General features: G+C 41.0%; 1 protein-coding gene across 1 annotated transcript; it reads right to left on the bottom strand.

Annotated features, from left to right (window-relative positions):
* Window positions 1–1001: 1001 nt before the first annotated feature.
* On the bottom strand, window positions 1002–19973 carry ATPAF1 (ATP synthase mitochondrial F1 complex assembly factor 1; the record flags this gene model as incomplete). The annotated part of the gene is made up of 8 exons (XM_039224523.1): window positions 19648–19973; window positions 16384–16492; window positions 12162–12212; window positions 11469–11531; window positions 8220–8270; window positions 6988–7035; window positions 3020–3115; window positions 1002–1109 (listed from the first exon to the last, which is right to left on the bottom strand). Coding segments are annotated over exons 1-8 (852 nt in total), but the record flags the coding sequence as incomplete, so codon positions are not given.
* Window positions 19974–23279: the final 3306 nt, after the last annotated feature.

Here is a 23279-nt window from a genome sequence, read left to right on the forward strand (position 1 = left end):
AAAAAAAAAAAAAGAAATGAGAAAGAAATGAGCAAAGACTAGACAAACTGGTTGTACAAGAACCATAAAACTGCTCCTGGCCCTGGATATACAGAGAGAACAAACACAATGGACATCATTACCTGTAGACATACGGTTGGTGCTCGAGGGAGAAGGAGGAAGGAAATCACTATGTATGATGAAGGTAGTACACGTGAACAGTGTGCAGGAAGATAAGAGATTGAGAACTATTCTAGACTTCGAACTCTTCTTATACTTAAGAAGCCATTTGCGGGGCGCCTGGGTGGCTTAGTCGGTTAAGCGTCTGACTTTCACTTAGGTCATGATCTCACGGTTCGTGGGTTCGAGCCCCGCGTCGGGCTCTGTGCTGACTGCCAGCTCGGAGCCTGGAGCCTGTTTCAGTCTGTGTCTCCCTCTCTCTCTGACCCTCCCCTGCTCACGCTCTCTCTCTCTCTCTCTCTCCTAGAAATAAATAAAAAAATATTAAAAAAAAAAAAAAAAAAGAAGCCATTTGCTTGTCCACACTCTCTTACTTGAAACCCCCAGGGCCAGATGTGTTTTGGAGTCAGAATTATTATATTCTATAAAGCCAAGAGGTACATTAGGCAACTCCCCATAATCAAACACATTAATAGTTCCTTAGTAAAATGTACAACTATTCCACATCAAGTGGGATTAATAAGGACTGTAGCCTTACATCAGTTTAAATGAAGATTTAGCTACCAAGTGAGTTCAAGTCAGGTACGGTTTTGTAACCAAATGAATTATGAGAAAACTTTGTTTTCAGAGGTTATGGGCTTCAAAATTGTGAATAAGTGACTGAGTTAGTGATTGTACTAACTTCAACTTGGAAGAGCTCGTGCAAGACAACATTATGACCAACTTTAAGTAAGAAACAAGTACATGTAGGTCTCTGGAATTTGACCTCTCATGATCTTTGGCAGAAGAATATACCTTCAGGGCCACCAGGTAATTCCAAAGAGGTAAAAGTTAATTCTTACCAAAAAGGTGGTATCCATTTCTGCTGTCATCAGCACTATGCCCTTTTCTTCCTTAAGTTCAGGGTAGTGATATAAAACCAACTGGCTGGCTGCAGCATCCCCTCGGGTCTGTAAGGAGAAACACTTATCAAGGCTCAATAAGGTACCACAACACAAAACTGCAATTTCAGAGCAATAGAGAGTCTGGAGGAAATTTGGGCTCTTAACAGCCCCTTGGGTGGCCAGTGAGTCAGAGGACTGGTAGGTGGGGGGATGGTCAGGCTTGCCAAGGCACTGTGAAACTGACAGTTTGCAGTGTTATTTGTGTCTTCAATTGAAAAAGGTTTGGCTTTTTTCCCAGAAAATGTTTACAGTAGGCAGTGAATCCTTCATCATGGCCATATATTTAAAAACAAAACGGAACAAGCAGCTACCAAATCAAGTTCTAAAGAAAGCAATATGCCTGTGTAATTGCCACTTTTATGGACTAGTGCATTTCACAGTTGAAATCTACTCCCCTTGGCTGGCTCTGAAGACTGAGCTCTTTTAAGCTGTAGCAAACAGCTGGAGACTTTGCACATGGGCCAGATTTGTAATGTGCAGTTTTAAAATATAATCTGAGTGGGAGATAGGGGGGAAAAGAAGAATGGGAACATAATTTCATGAAGAGTGGACAGGGCAGTGGTTATCAGACCTCAGTCCAGACTAGGAAGAGAGGCTAGGTTCAGAGTTAAAGCCCTCTTATAGTGCAGGAGGAAACAACTATACATTTAAAAAAGATCTCTGGGTTTCATCTCTAAATTTCAGCAAGAGTCTTTCTATCAATACCCAACTATTGCTAGGGTTCAGCTTCTCAGTTTTCCCCCATATACTTCAAATATATTGATCATTTTGATCATAATTATGTTTCTGGATCTTTTTACTATACTTGTCTAAGAGTTGGCAGGAGGGCAGGGACCATGTTTCACAGGTCTCCAAGTCCTAGCATCGTCTCTAACACAGCAGCATAATGGTTCCATTCATAGACTTTGGAGTTGATCAAATCCAGCCCTGCTTTCACCTATTACCACATCCATCCATACTAGCTCACCTCCTAACTTCTCTGAGCTCTTCTCTCTAAAGAGAAATAATGACAGTAACTATCTCATGGGACATTTGTGAGGATTAAAAGACATACTTTAAAAAAAAAAAGATATAATATATATAAAACACTTGATATAGAAAGTGCATCAAGTGTTGGTTATAATAGTATGTGCTGAATAAATGTTATTTTATAATTCATCCACAAAGTAAAAGCTGCTCCTTCATTCTGCTTTTTCTCTCCCCGACCCTGCCTTTTTATTTTTTTTAAACAAACATGATACAATTTTAGGATACAATCACATGGGATACAGTAGTGAACAAACTCTCATTCTATTTTGTACTTCCTTTTCCTAACGTTCAAAGCCATTATAACACAAGCTTGTGGGTTTTTGGGCCATATTTGGCCTCCAAATACAGAATATCAATCCTAGTTATGATCTGATTTAAACTACTGACTTCTTTTTTAAAAGTTTCAAATGTTTTAGATTGAATTTCTTAATTCTATACTTGGGAATAAAAGAAAGAGAAAGGAAGGAAGGAAGCAAACAAAACAACACCTATGGAATGGAAACTATGCATCTAGCATCTTGGAAAGTGCTGACTTGGTTAATAAAACACAAATAAGACATGGAACCTACCTTAGGGTTAAAAAGATAACCATCATAGTTCACCCATGTCTGTTAAGTGAGGCACAACCAGTAAATGGTATAGAGGTCTGGGGAAGAGATACAATAGACCAGATGCAGTCAGAAAATATGTTTTGGGGTCTTTTCCAATTTCTAGGTATTGACTAGGGCCTAGAAAGCTAGCCTAATATACAAAGTATGACAATTCATCAAGGCCAAAGCAAATACTGCTGGGACTTAGTAGATACTCTGTGTCCTCAAGCCTCAGCAAGGGCTCATAGTCCCACAAAGGAAGACTCTTTCCTCAGGGGTTGAGCACAGGCCACGTACCTGAATATTTATAAGTGCAGTGAAGTGGAGTTCAGTACCTGTCCATTGTCCTACAAAGAACTCATAACCTTCCCTTCTTGGTAGTGCACATAGAAACTATGGGAAACAAAGACACAAGGAAACAGATGAATAAATAAAATCATTTGTTCTACGTCCAACCGCCTATATCATTTGCTCCATTTCTTCACTGTTTGGTCTTTAAACATTTTTTTAAATTATGAAATTCATAATTTTGTGATAATTTAACAAGTACTCATATACTTCCCAACCCACCTAAAAAAGAAAACGTTAGAGATCCAATTGAAGATTTCTCTGTCACCCATTCTAATCCCATTCCAGAGTAACATTTATCCTGCATTTGGTGTCTGTCATTCTCTTTGAGGTTTTATACTTTAAAGTGCATGCACATATCCATAAACAAGAAATATAACATGTTTAAAATCCTGTTGCATTTTTAAAAATTTAAATCTTACCAAACTATATGTACACTTTGCAACTTTCTTTTTATACTTTACATTATACTTGAGATTTGTCTGTGTTGATAAATATAACTCTAATTCATTAATTTTCACTGTTGTATGGAATTCTACTATAGAAGATTACTGCAATTTATCTGTTCTTCTATTGATAGCATGAGTTTTTCAATTTGTAAACTTTCTAATGCTGAATTAACTTTTGTTCCAATTATTATAATTGCTTCCTATTCTATCATCTGAGGCTGATACTGGAGCATGGTTCTAAACACAAAGAAATGATTAGTTTTATGTTTAGAATTGGGGATGAGTGGTGACGAGAATGGTGGCAGAACAAACAAAGCAAAATGAGTGCAATGCATGTTAGTCATGGAACTGTCTCCTTATGGCCACTCAGGCTCTATTTTATTTTTATTAGATGACATAAACTCAGTGCCTATCTAACAGGCAACCAATTTGATTTCTGACACTTCTGGTCAGGGTGCATTTTCTAGAATTTTATATAAATGGAACCAAAGAATCTATACTTCTTTTTACATGATTTCTTTCATTCGACATAATTGTTTTGTGATCTATCCATGTTGCTGCATGTATCAATAGTTCATTCCCTTTTTCTTAAATGTTTATTTATTTTTGAAAGAAACAGAGTGTGAGTGGAAGAGGGGCAGAGAGAGAGACACACACACAAAATCTGAAGCAAGTTCCAGGCTCTGAGCTCTTAGCACACAGCCTGACACAGGGCTTGAACCCATGAACTATGAGATAATGACCTGAGCTGAAGTTGGACACTTAACCGACTGAGCCACTCAAGTGCCTCAATAGTTCATTTTTTCTTATTGCTGAATAGTATTCTACTGTATATGTATATGTACACACAGAACCCCCACTGCCAATTTCTTTATGTACCTGTGATACATTTGGGTATCTTAATATTTGGTTATTACAAATAAAGCTGCTATGAACATACGCTTTCAATTCTCGGGAAAATTCTAGTGAGTAGAATAACTGGGTTGTATGTCAGGCATATGTTTAACTTTTAAAGAAATTGTCAGTTTGTTTTTAAAGCACTTTTACCATTTTACACGGTTATATCAGTAGTATATGAGAGTTTCAGTTATTCTACATCCTTACCAACACTTGGTATCATCAGTCTTTTTAATTCTGGTCATTTTAGTGGTATCTCACTGTGGTTTTAATTTGCAATTCCCATTATGAATAAAAATATTGAGCACATTTTCAGGTGCTTATCTGTCATTCCACTTCACTGGTGAATTGTTTGAATCTTTTGCCCATTTTTAAATTGGGTTGCCTGACTTCTTAAGTTGTATTAATTTTTTTTTAAATTTTTATTTATTTTTTTAAATTTATATTCAAGTTAGTTAGCATATAGAGCAACAATGATTTTAGAGTAAATTCCTTAATGCCCCTTACCCGTTTAGCCCATTCTAAGTTGTATGAGTTTTTAATATATTCCTAGGTACAAGTCACTTGTCAACATGTCTTGCAAATATTTTTTCCCAGTCTGTGGCTTGTCTTTTCAAACTTCACAACAACATCTTTTGAAAAGTAGAGAATTTCACTTTTTATTTATTGCGGTAAGGTATATGCAACATAAAAGTTATCGTTTTAACTCTTCCTAAATGTACAATTTAGTGGCATTAAGTATATTCACATTGTCGTGTGACCATCACCATCATCCATCTCCACTTTTTTAATCTTTCCAGACTAAAACCCCGTACCTGTTAAATGGGAACTCCTCATCCCCTTTTTCCTCATCCCTTGGCAACCATCATTCTACTTTCTGTCCACAAATTTGACTATCCTGGGTACCTATACCTATTCTAGATCTAAGTGGAATCATATAGGATTTGTCCTTTTGTAACTGGCTTCTTTCACTGAGTATAATGTCTTCAAGGTTCATCTATGTTGTAATATGTGTCATAATTTCCTTTCTTTTTAAGGCTAAATAATATTCTATTGGGTGTATATACCACACTTTGCTTATCTAGTCATCCATCAGTGGACAACTGGATTGCTTCCATATTTGGGCTATTGTGACTAATGCTGCTATAAATATGACAATATAAGTAGAAAATTTTGGCGAAATCTGATTTACTGATTTGATTGATTTTTTTATTATAGTTTGGGCTTTTTTTTTAATTTAATTTTTTAATGTTTTATTTATTTCTGAGAGAGACAATGTAAACAAGGAAGGGTGAGAGAGAGAGGGAGATACAGAATCTGAAACAGGCTCTAGGCTCTGAGCTGTCACCACAGAGCCTGATGCGCGGCTCGAACTCACGAACCATGAGATCATAACCTGAGCCAAAGTCGGATGCTTAACCGACTGAGCCACCCAGGGGCCCTAGTTTGGGCTTTTGGTGATATACTTAAGAAATCTTTGCCAAACTCAAGATCACTAACATTCAACCTAAGACTGCTTTTTTTCAGAAGTTACATTTATATCTATTACCTGTTTTGAGTTAATTTTTGGATATGGTATAAGGTAAGAGTAGAGGTTCATTTTTTTGCATAAGGATATCCAAACTATTTTGCACCATTTGTTGAAGAAACTATCTTTTCCCCATTTAATTATCTTGGCACCTTTGCTAAAAAATAACTGACCACACATGTTGGTCTATTTCTGGATTCTCTCTTTGGTTCTATTGATCTGTATGCTAATAACACACAGTCTTCATTATTGTAGCTTTATAATAAGTCTTAAAATCATGAAATGTAAATCCTCTAACTTTATTCTTTTTTTTCAAAATCATTTTGTTATTCTAGGTCCTTTGGAAATCCAAGTAAATGGATGGATTTTTAAAATCACTTTGTCAATTTCTTTAAAGAAGAAAAAAGCCTACTGGAATTTTGATTGGGATTATATTTACTCTAGAGATCAATTTGGGGAGAAAGGACAACAATACTGAGTCCTCCAATCCATGATCATAGTATATCTCTCCATTTACTTAGATGTTTTTATTTTCTCTCAGTAATGTTTGGAAAATCTATTTGAGAATCTTAGAAATTATTACTGACACCCAAGTAAGCTGGTCCACTTCATCAATTCCCTTTCCCTAATGTCTTCTGGCAGCTCATTACTCCAGCAACAATATCATAATTCCTTAGGCACATACAGTCAGGATAGCATGGACAAAATTGAAAAGAAACTGCCAATAAAATAGAAACTTAAAGGATGGTGAAAATATTAAGGTCTAAGGCGTTGCCTCCCACATTCACTTATACTGAAAGAGATCCATATCAGAAAGGGCTATGCTGTGTCAGAGAGCTAAAAAGCCAGAGATACTTATTGGGACAAACTTATTGGGACAAACCCAAAATCTCACTTCTCAGTAGTTAGCATGTGAGCAACTTTGTTAAATAAACAGAGCACTGTAACATGTGAGATAGTATCGAGTATGAAGAGATTGGATAGAAAACATCTTTATTTGGTAGAACTGATAAGCAATCCTCATACGGACACTAGAAACTTACTGTTGGACAGGACTGAGCTCGGGTCCAGATCAAGTCAAACTTCTCTTCCTGTAGGTCAGAAAAGAATAAAATTTAAAAAAAAAAAGAAAACATAAGGCCTCAGTTACATTTAAATTCACCATGACTGAACTCTAGAACTAAAACACAATTAAAACTGTCTCTTAAGTTCTGTCATTTACAAATCCCTTTTACAACAGAGAGAAAAATGGGATGTTATGTTTTGCTGTTCATTGTCAGAACTACACACGAAGAGTGGATACTTCAAATGTTCCAAACTCTGCAAGAGACTCTGCCAAGTGCCACTGAGGCTCTCTGAGGGAGAGCCAAGAAGGCCTATTCAAACAATGAGTCAGTATTAGAGATCTAAAATATCACAAAAAGTACAGATCCTTTTGGCTGCTGAACTCAGGAAGGGCAAGGGTATATATGTGTAAGAGGTGGGGAAAAAATGATAGCAATACTCTCAGAGCAACCAAAAGACCTGGCTTTATTTTTCTGTCTCTAAGTTTACCTCCTTAATCTTAAACTTAATACATGTAAACTCAGTATCTATTTGTGTGCTTGATATAACTTCAACAACTTCCTCTTCAGGAAAGAAGAAGAATAGTGAGAGAACTAGCTGATAACCCAGTACATCAAATACTTCCTTATGGCAGAAGTCGGTGGAAGGACACTGAACCAGAAGAAGCCAGCAGTACCCCTTCCCGGTCACAAACCTCAATGGTCAAGAAGTGGCCAGTGACTATTTCCAATATAGCAATTTCAAGAAGGGAAAAAATAAAGAAAACACCACTTGCTAAGGGGAAATGCCAGAAAAAGCCTAGGAGGAGGCTCTAAGTCAGTTCAGTAATAGGTCACTTATGGACAAACGGGGAAGAAAAGGTATGCTAGAGGCCCTGTCTGAAATTCCAACAGTGTGGCTGGAAAACACCAAAAAGAAGCAAAATACATTTGGAAATTGCTCAGCAACATGAACTTATACCATGTTCCCTTGTCAGAGACTTGAATCGAAGAGACATTTCTAAACCAGAAAGAGGGAAAACAAGAGCCATAAATATACCATATGGAGCTTCCAATCTTTGGTGCTTAGGGCATAATAAAAACCCTCAGAGCTATAAATGTAAGTTCTCAAGAGGCAATAAACACTGGAAAAGTAAAGGCAACTGCCTGCTAAGGGTAGAGACCTGACCTTCATGCTATAACACTTTCATTTTCCCCTCCAAACTACTTACAGGAATAACTGCGTAGACTGTATCCTTTGCTGCAAAATACTGCTGCCAAATCTGTACAAAAAAGAGAGGGTGTCTGTGACATGTGGGTAATCTTTTCAACCCGCGCCAAGAAACGGTGACAGCTTTCATTGCTCAGAGTAATATGCTATTTGACAACAGGGAAGAAAACCCAGCGTAATGCTTTTATTACTAGTACATGATTACAAAAAAGATTTAATACCATCTACTCTTCTAGATGATTAAACTGTAACTCTTAACAAATTCCTGTCAGAGAAATGGATTCTGTGATCTTGTTAATCATTTCTCTCAAGATGTGCCTGTAACAGACAAGCTCTTTCCTCATATCTTCTCTTTCCCCTCCCCAAACCCATATTCCCCAGCCAACTGTGGGCCTTCTCAGACAGCCAGGACAGCAGTCATTCAGAACTCAGTGTCTGAAGTCAGGCAGACCTGGATGCAAATGCCAGCTCCAATCATTTGCTGGCTATGCTACTTTGGGCAAATTATTAGAAATCACTGTATAACATCAATATAATCATTGTAAAATAGCAATAAAATCAACCTAACGGGATTGTTGTGAAGACTAGCTGAAATAATGTAGGTTTGTGCTTAGTACAACAGAATCACAATGCAAACCAGAGCCAGGGTGCTCTGAGGGCATCAAAGAGGCACTTAATCCACATTAGAGAATGAGTGCCAGAGGAAGGGACACTTGGCTGTATTCTGGAGAATGAACAGGCTGTATCCTAAAGAATGAGCCAGGTGAACAAGGAGGCTGGGAAGACAAAGAGCTTGGAAGAGGTACATTCTAAGCAGAGTGACAGCATGGGCAAAGGGACAGAAGTTGGGAAAGGCATCACAGCCAAGGTGACACCTGAGTGAGCTTCTGAAGAACAGACCACCTTCCTTTAGAGATGCTCTGCTTTGTCAACATTTCCATTAAAATGGGTGAACTGAAGACACTAATCAATGTATGATCTGACCAGCACAGGGTACAGAAGGACTATTACCTCCCAAGACCTGGGCAAATCACTGTCAATGCAGCCTAAGGCTGCTTTGCTTTTTTTTGTTTGTTTGGTTTTTTTGGCATGTTAGACACTGTCTTTTCATTTTAAGGACAGCACATCCAGCTATTTTTGTTGAATCTATATTAGTAGATAGTATATGAATCAACACTGAAATTTATAAGATGGACAGATGTTTCCTAACACAGCTGACCTTGGCTATTCAAAATTATTTTAGCAAACACAAATTTATGTCTAAAATTATAAGTCTGAATGATATTTATCATATGATCAAGATGCTTAGGGCTGGCTTCTCTCTCTCCTAAAGGACACGCTTGGTGTCCACTTTCTATTGGCACCTCTTCCCAAAGAGGTCTCCTACAGACTTTGCATAAGGCTCTATTAACAGAAGTTAGAACCCTATGCTGTTCTTATCTGTTTTTGTGTCTGTCCTTCTACTAGGCTAAAACTCCTTTAGAGTAAGGGATTCTCTCATTTAATTTCTGGGTCTGCCATATAGCCTGACATTTAATAGGTATTTAAGAAATGCTTCTGCCGAAATAAATGATGCAGCACCCAAAGAAAACTCGTGGCAACTGGCACAACTTCCTGAAAGGGAATATGAAGCACAGTCAAACAGACACGGGTTTGAGTCCCAGCTGTACCACTGACTAAGTTACTTAATCTTACAGTTTCCTCAACTGTAATTTGGAAATAGTAACACCTACTTTATAAGGCAGTTATGAGAATTTAATGAAATAGTGCATATGAAGCAGTAAGTACAGTACCTAATACACAGTCTACTGCTTTTATTATGATTTTTATTTTCTCAACATACTTAAAATAATACATGAAATTATAAGAAATACCAATAGATAGCTTATTACAGTGAAATTAGAGAGAAAAGAATCACAGACATGGAAATGTAAATAGCAATGCAAATCAAGGTACGTGGAATGACCAGAGGCAGGGTAGATCAAAAGTGCTTTGAAAGAAGGTGTCCAGAAAGTTTCCTGAAGGAAATCCTATAACAGAGGACTCTGAATGCCAAGCAAATGAATATGGGAAGTCAGTGAACATTTGCAGGCAGGTTACTAACATATTGATTATTTTTATTCATTTACTTAAAAACACAAATGTAACACTTACTCGGTGCCAGGCACTGTTCTATGTACTTTACAAATATTAACTCATTTAATTCCCCAAATACCTCTATGAGATAAGTATATTATTATCTCATTTTATAGATACGGGAACTAAGACCCAGAGAGATCGACTAACTTCTCAAAGTCATTTACGTAGTAAGTGGCAGAGCTAGGACTTAAAACTGGCAGCTTGGCTCCAGAGTCTGTGTTCTTAACCAACACACTATGCTTCTCCATAACGAAACTGGGAAGGCTGTGAGAGCTGGAAGAGCAGGGGGAAATGAGAGCAGGGAAACCTATTCAGACAGTAGTACAGCAAGCCAGGAAACAGTACTGGTTATTTTATTTTATTTTATTTTATTTTATTTTATTTTATTTTATTTTATTTTATTTTATTTTATTTTTTGAGAGAGAGAGAAGGTTGTGCACATGAGCAGGGGAAGGGCAGAGAGAGAAAGGGAGAAAGAGAATCTTAAGCAGGCTCCACACCAATGTGGAGCCCAACACAGGACTTGATCTCACAACTGTGAGATCCTGACCTGAGCGGAAATCAAGAAAGAGTTGGACTGGGGCACCTGGGTGGCTTAGTCGGTTAAGCGTCCGACTTTCGCTTAGGTCATGATCTCGCGGTTCGTGGGTTCGAGCCCCGCGTCGGGCTCTGTGCTGACTGCCAGCTCAGAGCCTGGAGCCTGTTTCAGAGTCTGTATCTCCCTCTCTCTCTGACCCTCCCCTGTTCACGCTGTCTCTCTCTATCCTAGAAATAAATAAAAATATTAAAAAAAAAAAAGAAAGAGTTGGACACTTAACTGACTACGCCACTCAGGCACCCCATTATGGATGATTTTAAATAAGATGTGGGCAACAAGGGTGAAATAGAAAGGCGAAATGTGAGTTGATTAGACATACGGCAATAAAATCAAGAAGGACAAGCTTTCTCATGCCATTCTTTTTCATGTAATTCATCACTTTTGCCTTCTATGACCACCTTTCATTTTAGCTAAAAAGAGGTGTCAAGAAATGTATGCTCCTTTCTACTTCCAGATTTGGCTTACAGAGCACACATTTTCACAAAGTAGGCCAACCCATTTTCATTTCATTACCTGTCTTATTTCTTCTGCAGTTTTGTCTTTCACCATCTCAATGTTAAAGATTGAACTGAGAGTCTGAATGACAAAATAAAAGGCAATTAACATCCACAATTAAAAAAATAAAATAGTTTAGCTCTATCTGTAAGCCTTGTCAGACACAACACGTCAGGACAGTGGAGTAGATCTTCAATAAGTAGAGAATATATATAAGAAAACCTGCATGCTCAGAGAAGTGAACCCCTAAGCCCAGGCAGGTTTACACAGTACTATTCCTGGGGAGTATCTATAAGTATTTTCCGAATGCTTCACCTTCACTAATGAGCACTACAGCACCTTGCAGCTGGTAAGAGGAGAAAATTTGGTTGTTACCTTATCTGCTATTCTACTAGGGGTGGCTCCTTATTTGCAAATTAAATGAGAATAAACATGCTTTGATTTTTCAAAAATACTTCCTATAAAAGGAAAGGGTATCTTTATTTCTATATTACTGTATTGCCTTCATATTTCCTCTAGCACCCTCAGGACCCAGACTATGCTAGAGGTTATATCAAGGACGTAAAAATTTATAGAAATAATTCTCATCTCCACAGTTGGAAAAAAAAATCGTGAAATCGCTGAACCATTAGTAAATATGTTTAAATTTGTAACCTCTTGTTATAGATGTTCCATATGACTTCAGACTTGGATCTTTAATTAGAAACCTACCTTGTCCTTAGTGAATCCTCTACTCACAGGCTGTTTCCCCAAGGGGTCCGTCTGAAATACATGATGAGATACGATATTTATCTGTGCTTTGCTCATAAGAAAAAGACCACCAAGCTAGGTGAAGTACCTGATATCTCATTTTAGTAATGTGACACTTGAGAACTCACTTTTCTCCATTCTATATAGTAACTGTACACCCTGTTCGAAGAGTTACTGCTTGTGATACAACTTTTCTATGACTAAGCTTTTGAGATACAGAGATGAAAAAAGATTTCTTTGTTAGTAACTACCATCTGATGGTACTGAGAGTCCACTCCATACCTGCCACTATGGATATGAGGGACTCCTTCCCAGAATGAGGCCTGCTTGGGTTTCCTGCACTCTGCTCTCTGATCTGCTCCACAGTGAGCCACAGAAAAATGGAAAAATGTATTTTCCAAGGCTGCTTCCTGTCTGTGACAGCACTTCTGATGGCAGCCATCCTCAGCAGACTAGGGTCTTTTCTAGCACACACTCTTAATATTCCCTCCATCAAATTAGTGATTACTTCTTCTCCCAGCCTACTATTTCTGAGGAAGGCCACAGCCAGGAAATCCTATTTTGAGATTTCTGATAGTAGGGATGGGTTCTTCTGAGTCTTCCACTCAATTTCTTAGTTCAAGTCCATGCCTTTCAGAAGTACAATCTACACCTGGGATTCTGAGGCTGAAAAACATTCTCTGCACAAAACCCCATCTTTTGTTAGTCTGTGCCTTCATGAATCCAAACTTTTCATAAATGATGGCCACAGACTAGTACCCACAAATTAGACAAAAGTCTGGTATAGAAAAATATATTGGATACACCCTGGTCTTTTTGGTCATACCCCTATCCTGTGGCAGCATCCTAATGCAGTCTGTCCTCCATATGTAAACTTTCCAGAAAACGGAGAATTGATTTCATTTTCATACCACTCACCTTTCAGGTGCATTGTGAAAACAAAACAAATGAAGCTCTCCACCGGCACTGCTTGCCTTCTCCTCTTACTAAGCCTGGTGTATTCTTTCCCCAGAATGTCCCTCCAATCCATTTTTTATTTCCATTTGCACTTCTAGAAATAACAAATTTAAGCTCCAAATATAAACTTACTGTGTTTTATCTAACCTAAGACACCTCTTAAGAAACACCATTATTTGATGCATCAGAAAATGATGCTAATTAAATAATAACACAGCATACTTTCAGATCATATCAATTTTAAGACAATTTTGGAGATGTTAAAATTTAAGAATAAAGTGGGCTTTGGAAATGAAATAAGGCAATTAAAATTATAGTTAAAAGTATGTGCCAGAAGCTGGCTCAGAGCCTGGAGACTGTTTCAGATTCTGTGTCTCCCTCTCTCTCTGACCCTCCCCCTGCTCATGCTGTCTCTCTCTCTCAGAAATAAATAAAAAACATTAAAAAAAAAAAAAAAAGTATGTTCCAGAAGTCTCAAGAGCACTTAATAAAACATTTATATGGGTATTTTACTACCCTCTACAGATGCTTTGGAAATCTGTGTGGACAACTTTTCTATTATTTAAAAAAAAATTTTTTTTTTAATGTTTTGTTTATTTCTGAGAGATAGAGAAGAGAGACAGCGTGAGCAGGGAAGGGTCAGAGAGAGAGGGAGATACAGAATCTGAAACAGGCTCCAGGCTCTGAGCTGGCTGTCAGCACAGAGCCTGACACAGGGCTTGAACCCACGAACTGTGAGATCATGACCTGAGCCAAAGTCGGAGGCTTCACTGACTGAGCCATCCAGGCGCTCCCAACTTTTCTATTATTACACTAGCTGACTGGATGAAGACATTTGTATGTATGGGAGGGGAAGGGGTGTCAGGAGCTGCGATCTTCCCAATGAGATCCACATAATGAAGAATTTTCCCTCATCCTGCACAACTTTTCAGGGTCTAGTCAGATATCCTCATAAGAGAAAAACCTTTTTATAATTACTTGGGTCTAGAATCTAATTCTCTTTTGCTTTTCTCTTCTCTTTTGCTCTTCTTCCTCCCTCCCTTCCTTCTAACATGGCTTTAACAAACACTGAAATTTTCAGAAATGCAACTACTATTTAACTTAAAAGAAGGTTGTACATTGTGGAATCTCATGAGAATCACTGATAACAACACTGCTCATCATGATTTGTTTTTTTTTTAAAGTAATAACATAACACCCCTATACCAGTCAGCATTTGCTGCTTATGTATTCATGGTGATTTCACATATAGGTGAAAGCCTCTGATGACTGCATTAGGTTTCACAGCATAGTTGTGCTCAAGAATTTAGATACTAAATTTCACTTATAAATATTTCATTTATATCATTCATTCATATAGAAACATATTCATATCATCTTCTAAATAAGTATTTTATTGAAAGCTCTTTCCTTTCTATTACAGGTAGGGCATTACATTGATTTTTTTTTCCCTCTGAAATTATGAGTATCAATGTGTTAATTGTCCACATACCATTTCAGTATAGAAAATGGAGAATTAAAAACAATTTTTTTTAAAAAGGGGATTTTGGGTCTCATGTGGTAGGGAACCAATGACTCAGAGTAAAGAAAAGGCTTTGGGAATGGAGTCATTAGCCGTCTTCTATCTACCTAGATAGGAAAGACAGAAAGTCATTATTTACCCAGGAGTTGCCATAATTTAAATTACATTTTACTTACATTTTTATCTTGTCATCATAAGTTGAATTTCTAAGTCTGTTTACAAATGGGAACAAAGAGCTTTCCCACGTCATATTGAAAGTTTATAATATAGTAATATTTCCAAGAGCTATTGACTTGTAACTTTGGCACTATAAATGTTTATCATAGGAAATTACATTTGTTAAAATATATGTAGTAGAGACCTGTTTGTTCACATAAAGTTGTAAACTATGTTTGTCATAGGAGGTTGAATTTGCTCCCCAACCTTGTAATGATTAACTCAGTGCCTATTGCTTTTGTTCTAATGAACTCACCCAGTTATTAAAAAACTAAGTGGATTCTCTTAAAATTTAGAATACCTAAGGCAAAAAAAGTTATTCTCCAAATTAAATAAGTATCTCTCATTCTAGAACACAGTGTAGAATCCCAATTTTCCACTATATGTTATTTCAAGTCCACACCTGGATTCCTGGTTTTAACCTCTCCCACTCCAATTTGTTCTTTTTCTTTATTTTCCAAGTTGTTCTATGTACCACCCTAGATTAGTATTTTTTTAATATTTATTTATTTTTGAGATATGTGTGAGTAGGGAAGGGGGGGATGGAGAGAGAGAGAGAAAGAGAGAGAGAGAATCCCAAGCAGGTTCCATGCTCAGCATGAGGCCCAATGTGGGACTTGATCTCATGACGAGATCATGGCCTGAGCCAAAATCAAGAGCCGTACACTTAACCGACTGAGCCACCTAGGTACCCCTAGGTTAGTATTTTTCAAATCTTAGGCAGTGAAATCAATTTACTAGATTGTGACCAAAGGTTTTTAAAAGAAAATAAGCTGCACTGCATGTACGAAAAATAAGCATTGTGGGGCACCTGGCTGGCTTAGTTGGTAAAGCGTCCAACTTCGGCTCAGGTCATGATCTCGCAGTTCACAAGTTCGAGCCCCTGCGTCAGGTCTTGTGCTGACAGCTCAGAGCCTGGAGCTTGCTTCTGATTATGCATCTCCCTCTCTCTCTGCCCCTCCCCTGCTTGTACTATCTCCCTCTCCCTCTCTAAAAAACAAACAAAAAAAGTAAGCATTGTTTTGTAAAAACTTTGCTTCAGTTATAATCAAATACATACATGTACTGAACTGCAATGTAAAATATATTTCTTACTGTGGCTCATGATCAAAAAGTCTGGAAAAGACTGCATTAGATTTCAACATGCTTTTCCCCAGCTTTGATTCTTGTTTGAGGATAATAATAGCTACAAAGCACTTTTTTGATCCCTGATCCCTACAACCCACTGCCATGTGTACCCTGCTTTGACCACTCCACTGCACCCCCTAGGAGCATGCCTTTTTCATCCCTCCATATCGCTACCATGACTACAGTACCTTGCCAGAAAGAGTAGGACACCCTTTATGGACGGAGCCTGAGATGAATAGAATGAAGCTATATTCATTCATCCAGCTGACCCATCACCGAGTCCACTACCAGGATATGGATTGGCAGGGGGTGGCGGGTGGAGCGCTAGTGAGCTAACAACACAAAGGGGGCAGGTCTTACCTTCTGTTCCACACATTTGATAAAGTCCCCTTGCTTGGAGTGCCCCACTGGCTGCTTCCGAAACTCACTGCGCTTCTCTAGTCGGGATTCAAAAGCAGCTGGGTCAGATCTGATTAGAGGTAAACCAAAAGTTAAACTACGTGGAACTTTCTGGATTTGAAAATAACAAAGCATCATGTTCCACTTCCAGAGAGAGAGGACACAGGCATTCAGAAGTTGAAGGATTTGCCTACAAATCAAGAAAGTGGACACAGAAATCCAGTTATTTAGTGACTGTTAATCCTCAAGGTGCCTGTATACCATCTTCTGCAGGATATTTCCTAGGGTGATGCAGAGCTTGGTCCCTCAGGTACTTATACTCTACATACTTGGAATTCAAGTCCTCAAGATAGAAGAGAACTTTGAAGTCATCTTGCTTGGATGTCCTGCTCAGGCAGGAGTCCAACAGCACTCCTAGGAGGTGTTTTTTACTTGAACACTGTTACTTGAACACATCTATTTCTTAGACATCCTCTTCCCCCCACCCCCAGGTTAAATACCTGTTTATTCAGATGCAGGTGATTCAGAGGCTTTAGGCAGCCTATTTTGCAGGAGAAGATTTAGCATCTAAGTATCTCCCTGATTCTCTCCCCAGACCTTGTTCCTGCAGATGGAATAGCAGAATTTGCCCTCTGGGTCCAAATGAAACTAGTCTTCAAAGAAACTAATTTGACAATAAACTATTTGTAAAAAAAAAAAAAAAAAAAAAGAAGACAAAATGAAAAAAAAAAAAAAGAAACTAGTCTTCAGGCCTGAAGTCTATGTTGGGGCTGCCATCCTTGTTAAGAAGTCTTCAGGCTGTGTAGCCAACAAGGTGACACTTGTCACTGTACACTTTAGTGAAGACATCATATGGGGATTCCAGCTCCTGGGCCATGAGACCTGTCTTCGGTGAGGTCTGCAGGATCCAAGGGCATTGCGATCACTTCTCTGGTGAAGTCCTTCCTGGTCAAGGCATTGTATGGGACCCCTCTTCCATAACACTCTATTGTAGAGGTGACGTTAAACACTACTCCCTTCATTGCCATTACACGGACCAATCTTCTTCCTCCCCTCCACAGCAGGCCAGCAACTCAGTACAGTCAGTCCAGGGGTTCTGTCCTGTGGGATGTGGCACCCACCCAGCTGGGACTGCAAATGCCACGATCAAGGTAAGTGCTGCAAGCATCCGCAGCTGTACCTGGGCTTGCCACGGTGAGTGGGTAGAGTGAGTAAGGGGCAGCCCAGGCACTGGAGTCTGTGCACGCCCACCTTGGGCAGCTTTGATTATTAAAAAACATTCTGAGCCTAAATCTATCTGTACCTTTCACTCTCAGGAACAGGGAAAAAATGTCTAATTCCTTTTATCTGAACACTTGAAAATCACTATTATGTTACCCTCTAACTTTTTCTCTAGGTTAAATTTTCCTTAGTTGTTTTGGCCCTTCTTCATATATGTATTTGTGAATATTTCCTCACTATAAATCTGCTCTCTGGAATCTGTCCACACTCTAGATATAGTGGGTGTGGAGCTAGAATATCCTACCAATTCACCAGAGCAAAGTATGATGCGAAATCCAGATACTAGGCTGGAAGGGGTCAGCAGGGTACAGAGCCTTTTCCTACTGGCTCACACCAAACTTGGGGCTGTTGCTACAAGAGCCCAGGTTTCAGTGAGTAGAGAGAGACTGACAGATACTACAGCATGAGAACTTTGTGTGGAACACTACGGAATATGGACACTATCCAGAGTCAGTGCGGGTGCTTTGGAAAGCTCACTTTAGTGACAGCAGTATGTGTAAATATTGATGGGAAGGAGAATGAAACCAGCCATTCACTGGTTCATGAGTAAGAATGAATAGGAGCTGTGCAGTATTCAGAGTATGTACTGACAACTCTTCTAAGATGCCTGCCTGTCTATGAAAGGGATAGATGAGAAAAGGCTGGGAGGGAATGTAGGTCAAGGAAAGGTTTTAAAGATGAGAAATCCTTGAGTATATCTGAATGCTACTGGAAAGAGAGAAAAAAATTCTTCCTTTATTGTCATTTTTTTTCTCAAAAAGAGAAGGCAGATCACAATAGCAGCGGTCAGCTGAACTGGGGTGGAGGAGTGGGGAAGACTGGCTGGTGGATGACTGCAAGAGTCCAGGAGATAACAAAGGAGTAAATTTCGGCCATGCAAGTAGAGGTGAGACAGGACTCAAAGAAGTTATAGTAATCAGTCTTCGGTTTCCTTTCTAAGACAACTGTCTGCCTACCCTGCCAAATTCTCTCCCAAGCCACTTTAATTTTCACCTTTGATCTTCAGCTCTTCCCACTTCAATTCTTCAGACCCTCTCTTGGTCCCCTTACACCCACCTCAACCCTGTTGATCTCCAAGTCCTTTTATCCGGAAACTGAGGAGTAGTGTTAGGAGCCCTGGATTCCAAGTCTGGTGAATCCCAACCAGCTATGTGCCCTCTGGCAGGTCTCTAACGCTCATTCTCAGTTTCCTCATCTTTTTTTTTTTTTAATAGTTTATTTATTTTTGAGACAGAGAGAGACACAGCATGAGTGGGGCAGGGGCGGAGAGAGAGGGAGACAAGGAAACTGAAACAGGCTCCAGGCTCTGAGCTGTCAGCACAGAACCCGATGCGGGGCTCGAACCCACAAACCGCAAGATCATGACGTGAGCCAAAGCGGACGCTTAACCGACTAAGTCACCCAGGCGCCCCTCAGTTTCCTCATCTTAACGAGAGGATTGGGTGGATGATCCAACTGGCACAACGTTAGTCTTTGACGCCCTGCTCCCTCCCCCAACCCCCTTTCCATGTAGTCAGGGCTATAGCTAGAAACCTGGGAATCCCAGTTCTAGGCCAGGCCCCAGTGAATCAATATGTGACCTTGAGCAAGTCAAGTCCCTTCTCTGAAAGGCTCTATGTTCCCATTTCTATAATGAGGGCAGGTCTCTTGGAACTGCCTCCTTCATAAGAGCTGACACAAGATTCCACCTCGGCATTTTGAGAACTAGAGCACAAAGACAACTGCGGGAAGAGCGAGGACTTTGCAGAGACTCTCAGCTCTGAACCTAGCTGTGTAATGTTACCAAGTGACCCTGCTTCTCTGACCCCAGACGCATCACCTGTAGAATGGGGCAGTAACTGGGCCCGCATCGCAGGGCTGTCGTAAGCACCGAGGGCGTCGGATCCACCAGAAACGCGGGCCGCGCGCCGCCCCTCCCCGCCCGCCGCCGGCCGGCGTCCGCACCTGCGCAGCTGCTGGATCTTGTCCCGGTAGCGGTCGTAGAAGGGGTTGGCCTCGAGGTCGGCCCCGGCCCCGCTACCGTCGGCGCCCCCCGCGGGCCGGCCCGAGCCGCGGCGCACCGGGAACACGCGCAGCTGCGCGGGGGACACGAGCCCCAGTCCTAGGGCGCGGCTACGCACCGCGCACAGGCCCCGGTACAGACCGGCCACCTGCAGCACGGCGGGGCCCGTTCCGCCAGCCGCCGCCACCGCGGCAGCCATGGCCACCCCCGCCTCCTCCTCCTCCTCGTGCGCGTCGGCCTCAGCCCGCGGCCCGCGCGCCTGCTCCATCGCGCTCCGGGTCCTCTGTGCTCCGGGTCCTGCACCGAGGTTCCGCGCGCACAAGGTTCCGGGCTTCGGGCGGGCTAGGTGAGGCGCAGCGGGGAGGAGGGGGCTCGCCGCTCGGCCCGCTGCTCCGAGCGCCACGGCCCGCCTCCTCCCTGGAGCCCGCCGGGCTCCACGCCCTCCCTCTCAGGTCCAGCAGTCTGCACTCCACGTCTCCTCTTGAGAGCCGCTCGCACCTGCTCCCGGTCCTCATGGAGCTTGCTCCCTTTCAGATTCTTTTGGCATTCTCCACAGTAGTTGTCCTTCAGCATCCAACGCCCTTTCATCAGCTATAATCACAGGAACAGCGTCTCTTTACTGGGTGTTTTTGTGTGCAGAACACCAACTGCTTCATACACTGTGAGGCAGGCATTTTCCTCATTTTACCAATGGAGACACTGAGGCTGAGAGTCATTAAGAGACTTGTCTAAGTTCTACCCAAGGACTGAACTCTGCAAGATGTCAGCTGCCTCTGGAGCCTTGTCTCCCTGTGCTTCCTGACATCCACTTTGAATGCCAGCCAAACTGAACTACCCTTCTCCCTAAAGAGATGCCTCGGTCTGTCCCTGACAAATCTTTATTTTGGCTGTTTTTGATCCTTGGAATGCTCTTTCTTTTTATTATTATTTTTTAAGTTTATTCATTTTGAGAGAGACAGAGCAGGCGGGAGAGGGGCAGAGAGAGAGGGAGAGAGAGAATCCCAAGCAGGCTCTGCACTGTCAGCACAGAGACCAAAGCAGGGCTTGAACTCTCGAAAGGCAAGACCATGACCTGATGCTTAACCGATTGAGCCACCCTGGCACCCTGGAATGCTCTTTCTTTCCTCTCTCTTGACCCAATACCATCTTCTTCATTTTTAAAGTTTACTTATTTTGAGACAGAGAGTGTGAATAAGTGTGAAGGGACAGAGAGAGAAGAAGAGAGAATCCCAAGCAGGCTCCCCACTGTCAGTGCAGAGCCTGATGCTGGGCTCAGTCTCACAAACCATAAGATCCTGACTTGGGCTGAGATCAAGAGTGGGAGGCTTAGCTGACTGAGCCACCCAGGTGCTCCACCACAATCTTCTTCATCCTGTTGAACCAAGTGGGAGCTCCTGAGGTCTTGGATAATGACATCAACATCTCTATGTCTCACCTGCTTCCAGCACAGGGCCAGCCCTGGAAAAAGCCACGTATGATGGCACTGATCAGTTTGCCTTCGTGGAAGTCTTTCCTGTCTGGGTCTTACCTGGTAGAACCCCTTGCTGACTGGTGGACTCCTCTGGGGGCAGGGACATGATCTTCAACTCTTTACAGTCTAACCTATACTCATGGAGATTGGCCCTAGGCCCTGACCTGTGCTGGAATAATGTGGTAGACTTTGAGATTAGTAAGTCCTTCAAATGTGCTGACCTATACCTGCCTCAGGATCCTTGCACCGGCTGATTCCTCTGCTTTGATCTGCATGAGGCTCCCTTCTCATCATTTATGGCTCAGTTCACAAGTCAGCATCTCAGAGGGACTTTTCTTGATGTCCCCTACCCCTTTATATTCTTTATCCAACTACTTTATTTTATTCTCTTCATAGCAATTCTGACTATCTGAAATTCTTAGGTAGTTATTTCCTTGTTTACACTTATTCATGGAGCGGGGTAACATTCTAGAGGGGTAAGAGACAAAAAATAAATAGTTCACCCTTGAATGATATGGGTTTGAATTGTGCAGGTCCACTTACTTGTGGATTTTTTACAAAACTGTAAATGTGTTTTCTCTTATGATTTCCTTAACATTTTCTTAGCTCACTTTATGTGTAAGAATATGGTATATTACTACATTTACAAAATATGTGTTAATCTAATGCTGATGTTATTGGTAAAGCTTTTGGTCAACAGTAGGCTATTAGTAAAGTTTGGGGGGAGTCAAAAGTTGCACATGGATTTTCAATGGTGCAGGGAGGGGATCATCGTCCCTAACCCCCATATTGTTCAAGGGTCAATTGTAATGTTAGGTGATGATACATGCTATGCAGAAAAACAAAACAGGCTAAGAGAAATAGAGATAAGTGGACACTTGTGCAGAGAGTTGACTGAAATGAAGGAATCATCTGTATGGATATCTGGGAGAAGAGCCTTCCAGGCAGAGGGAACAGCAAGTGCAAAGCCTTTGATATAGGAGCATGCCTGCCCTACTTGTGGAACAGCAAGGAGGTTCTTATTTGAAGAGGTAAGGGTGGTTAGATCACTTAGGGCTCTATAGACCTTGGTTGAGGACATTGTTTATTCTGAGCATGATGGAGAGTCAGTGTAGGTTTTGAGCAGAGAAGTAACATGCTCCACTTTTTTTTAATCTACTTTTTTTATACATTTATTTATTTTTGAGAGATAGAGTGAGACAGAGCGTGAGTAAGGAGGGACAGAGAGAGAAGACACAGAATCTCCAGGCTCTGAGCAAGCGTTCAGCACAGAGCCCAATGCGGGGCTCGAACCCACGAACTGTAAGATCATGAGCTGAGCCGAAGTTGGACACTTAAATGACCCAGCCACCCTGGCCCCCCACTTTAATCTACTTTCTTAAAGGCTCATTCTGGTTGCTGGTGAAATACAGGGCGTGTTGGGGGAGGGGTGCGGCAAGGATGGAAATTCTCCCAAGGGTGATCAGTTTGTTGTAGTTTACCTGAGACTTTCCTGGTTTTAGCTCCAAAAATCCTCTGTCCTGGAAACCTCCTCAGTCCAGGGCAAATGGGATGGCTGGGCACCCTACAGGAACCAGTACTCAGAGTGGGGGAGGGAAGGTGCTTAGAAAGAAGTGATAGTGATGGGTAAGTGGTCACATTCTGGATGTGTGTTGAAGGCAAGGCCTAATGATTGTGTTTATGGAGCGAATGCGGCCATGAGAGAATAAAAGGAGTCCAGGGTGGCTTATAGGCTTTTGGTCTGAACAACTGGAAGGACAGAGTTGTCATTTACGGAGAGGAGGAAGGCTAGGGTAGGTTTTGGAGGAAGGATGATCAGAAGTTTGTTTTGGGGCATGTTAGTTTAAGATACCTTAGTAGACTTAATCCCTGTAATGGTAGGCATGTCAACCAGGCTCTTAGGTGAATGAGTCCAAAGTCCTGGGGAGCAGTTTGGGCTGGAGATAAATAAAGTGTGAGTTGTCAGTCAGTGCGTGTATAATATTTAAAACCACAAGTGTGGATGAGATCACTGAGGGAATGAATGTAGACAGAGGGCTGAAGATTGAGCCCTGGGGCACGTTGACATTTAGAGATCAGGGACAAGAGAAGAAATGAGCAAAG

This window comes from Hyaena hyaena, unplaced genomic scaffold (genome assembly GCF_003009895.1).
Source record: "Hyaena hyaena isolate Hyena2069 unplaced genomic scaffold, ASM300989v1 scaffold_1675, whole genome shotgun sequence".
In the NCBI taxonomy this organism is placed as follows: domain Eukaryota; kingdom Metazoa; phylum Chordata; class Mammalia; order Carnivora; family Hyaenidae; genus Hyaena; species Hyaena hyaena.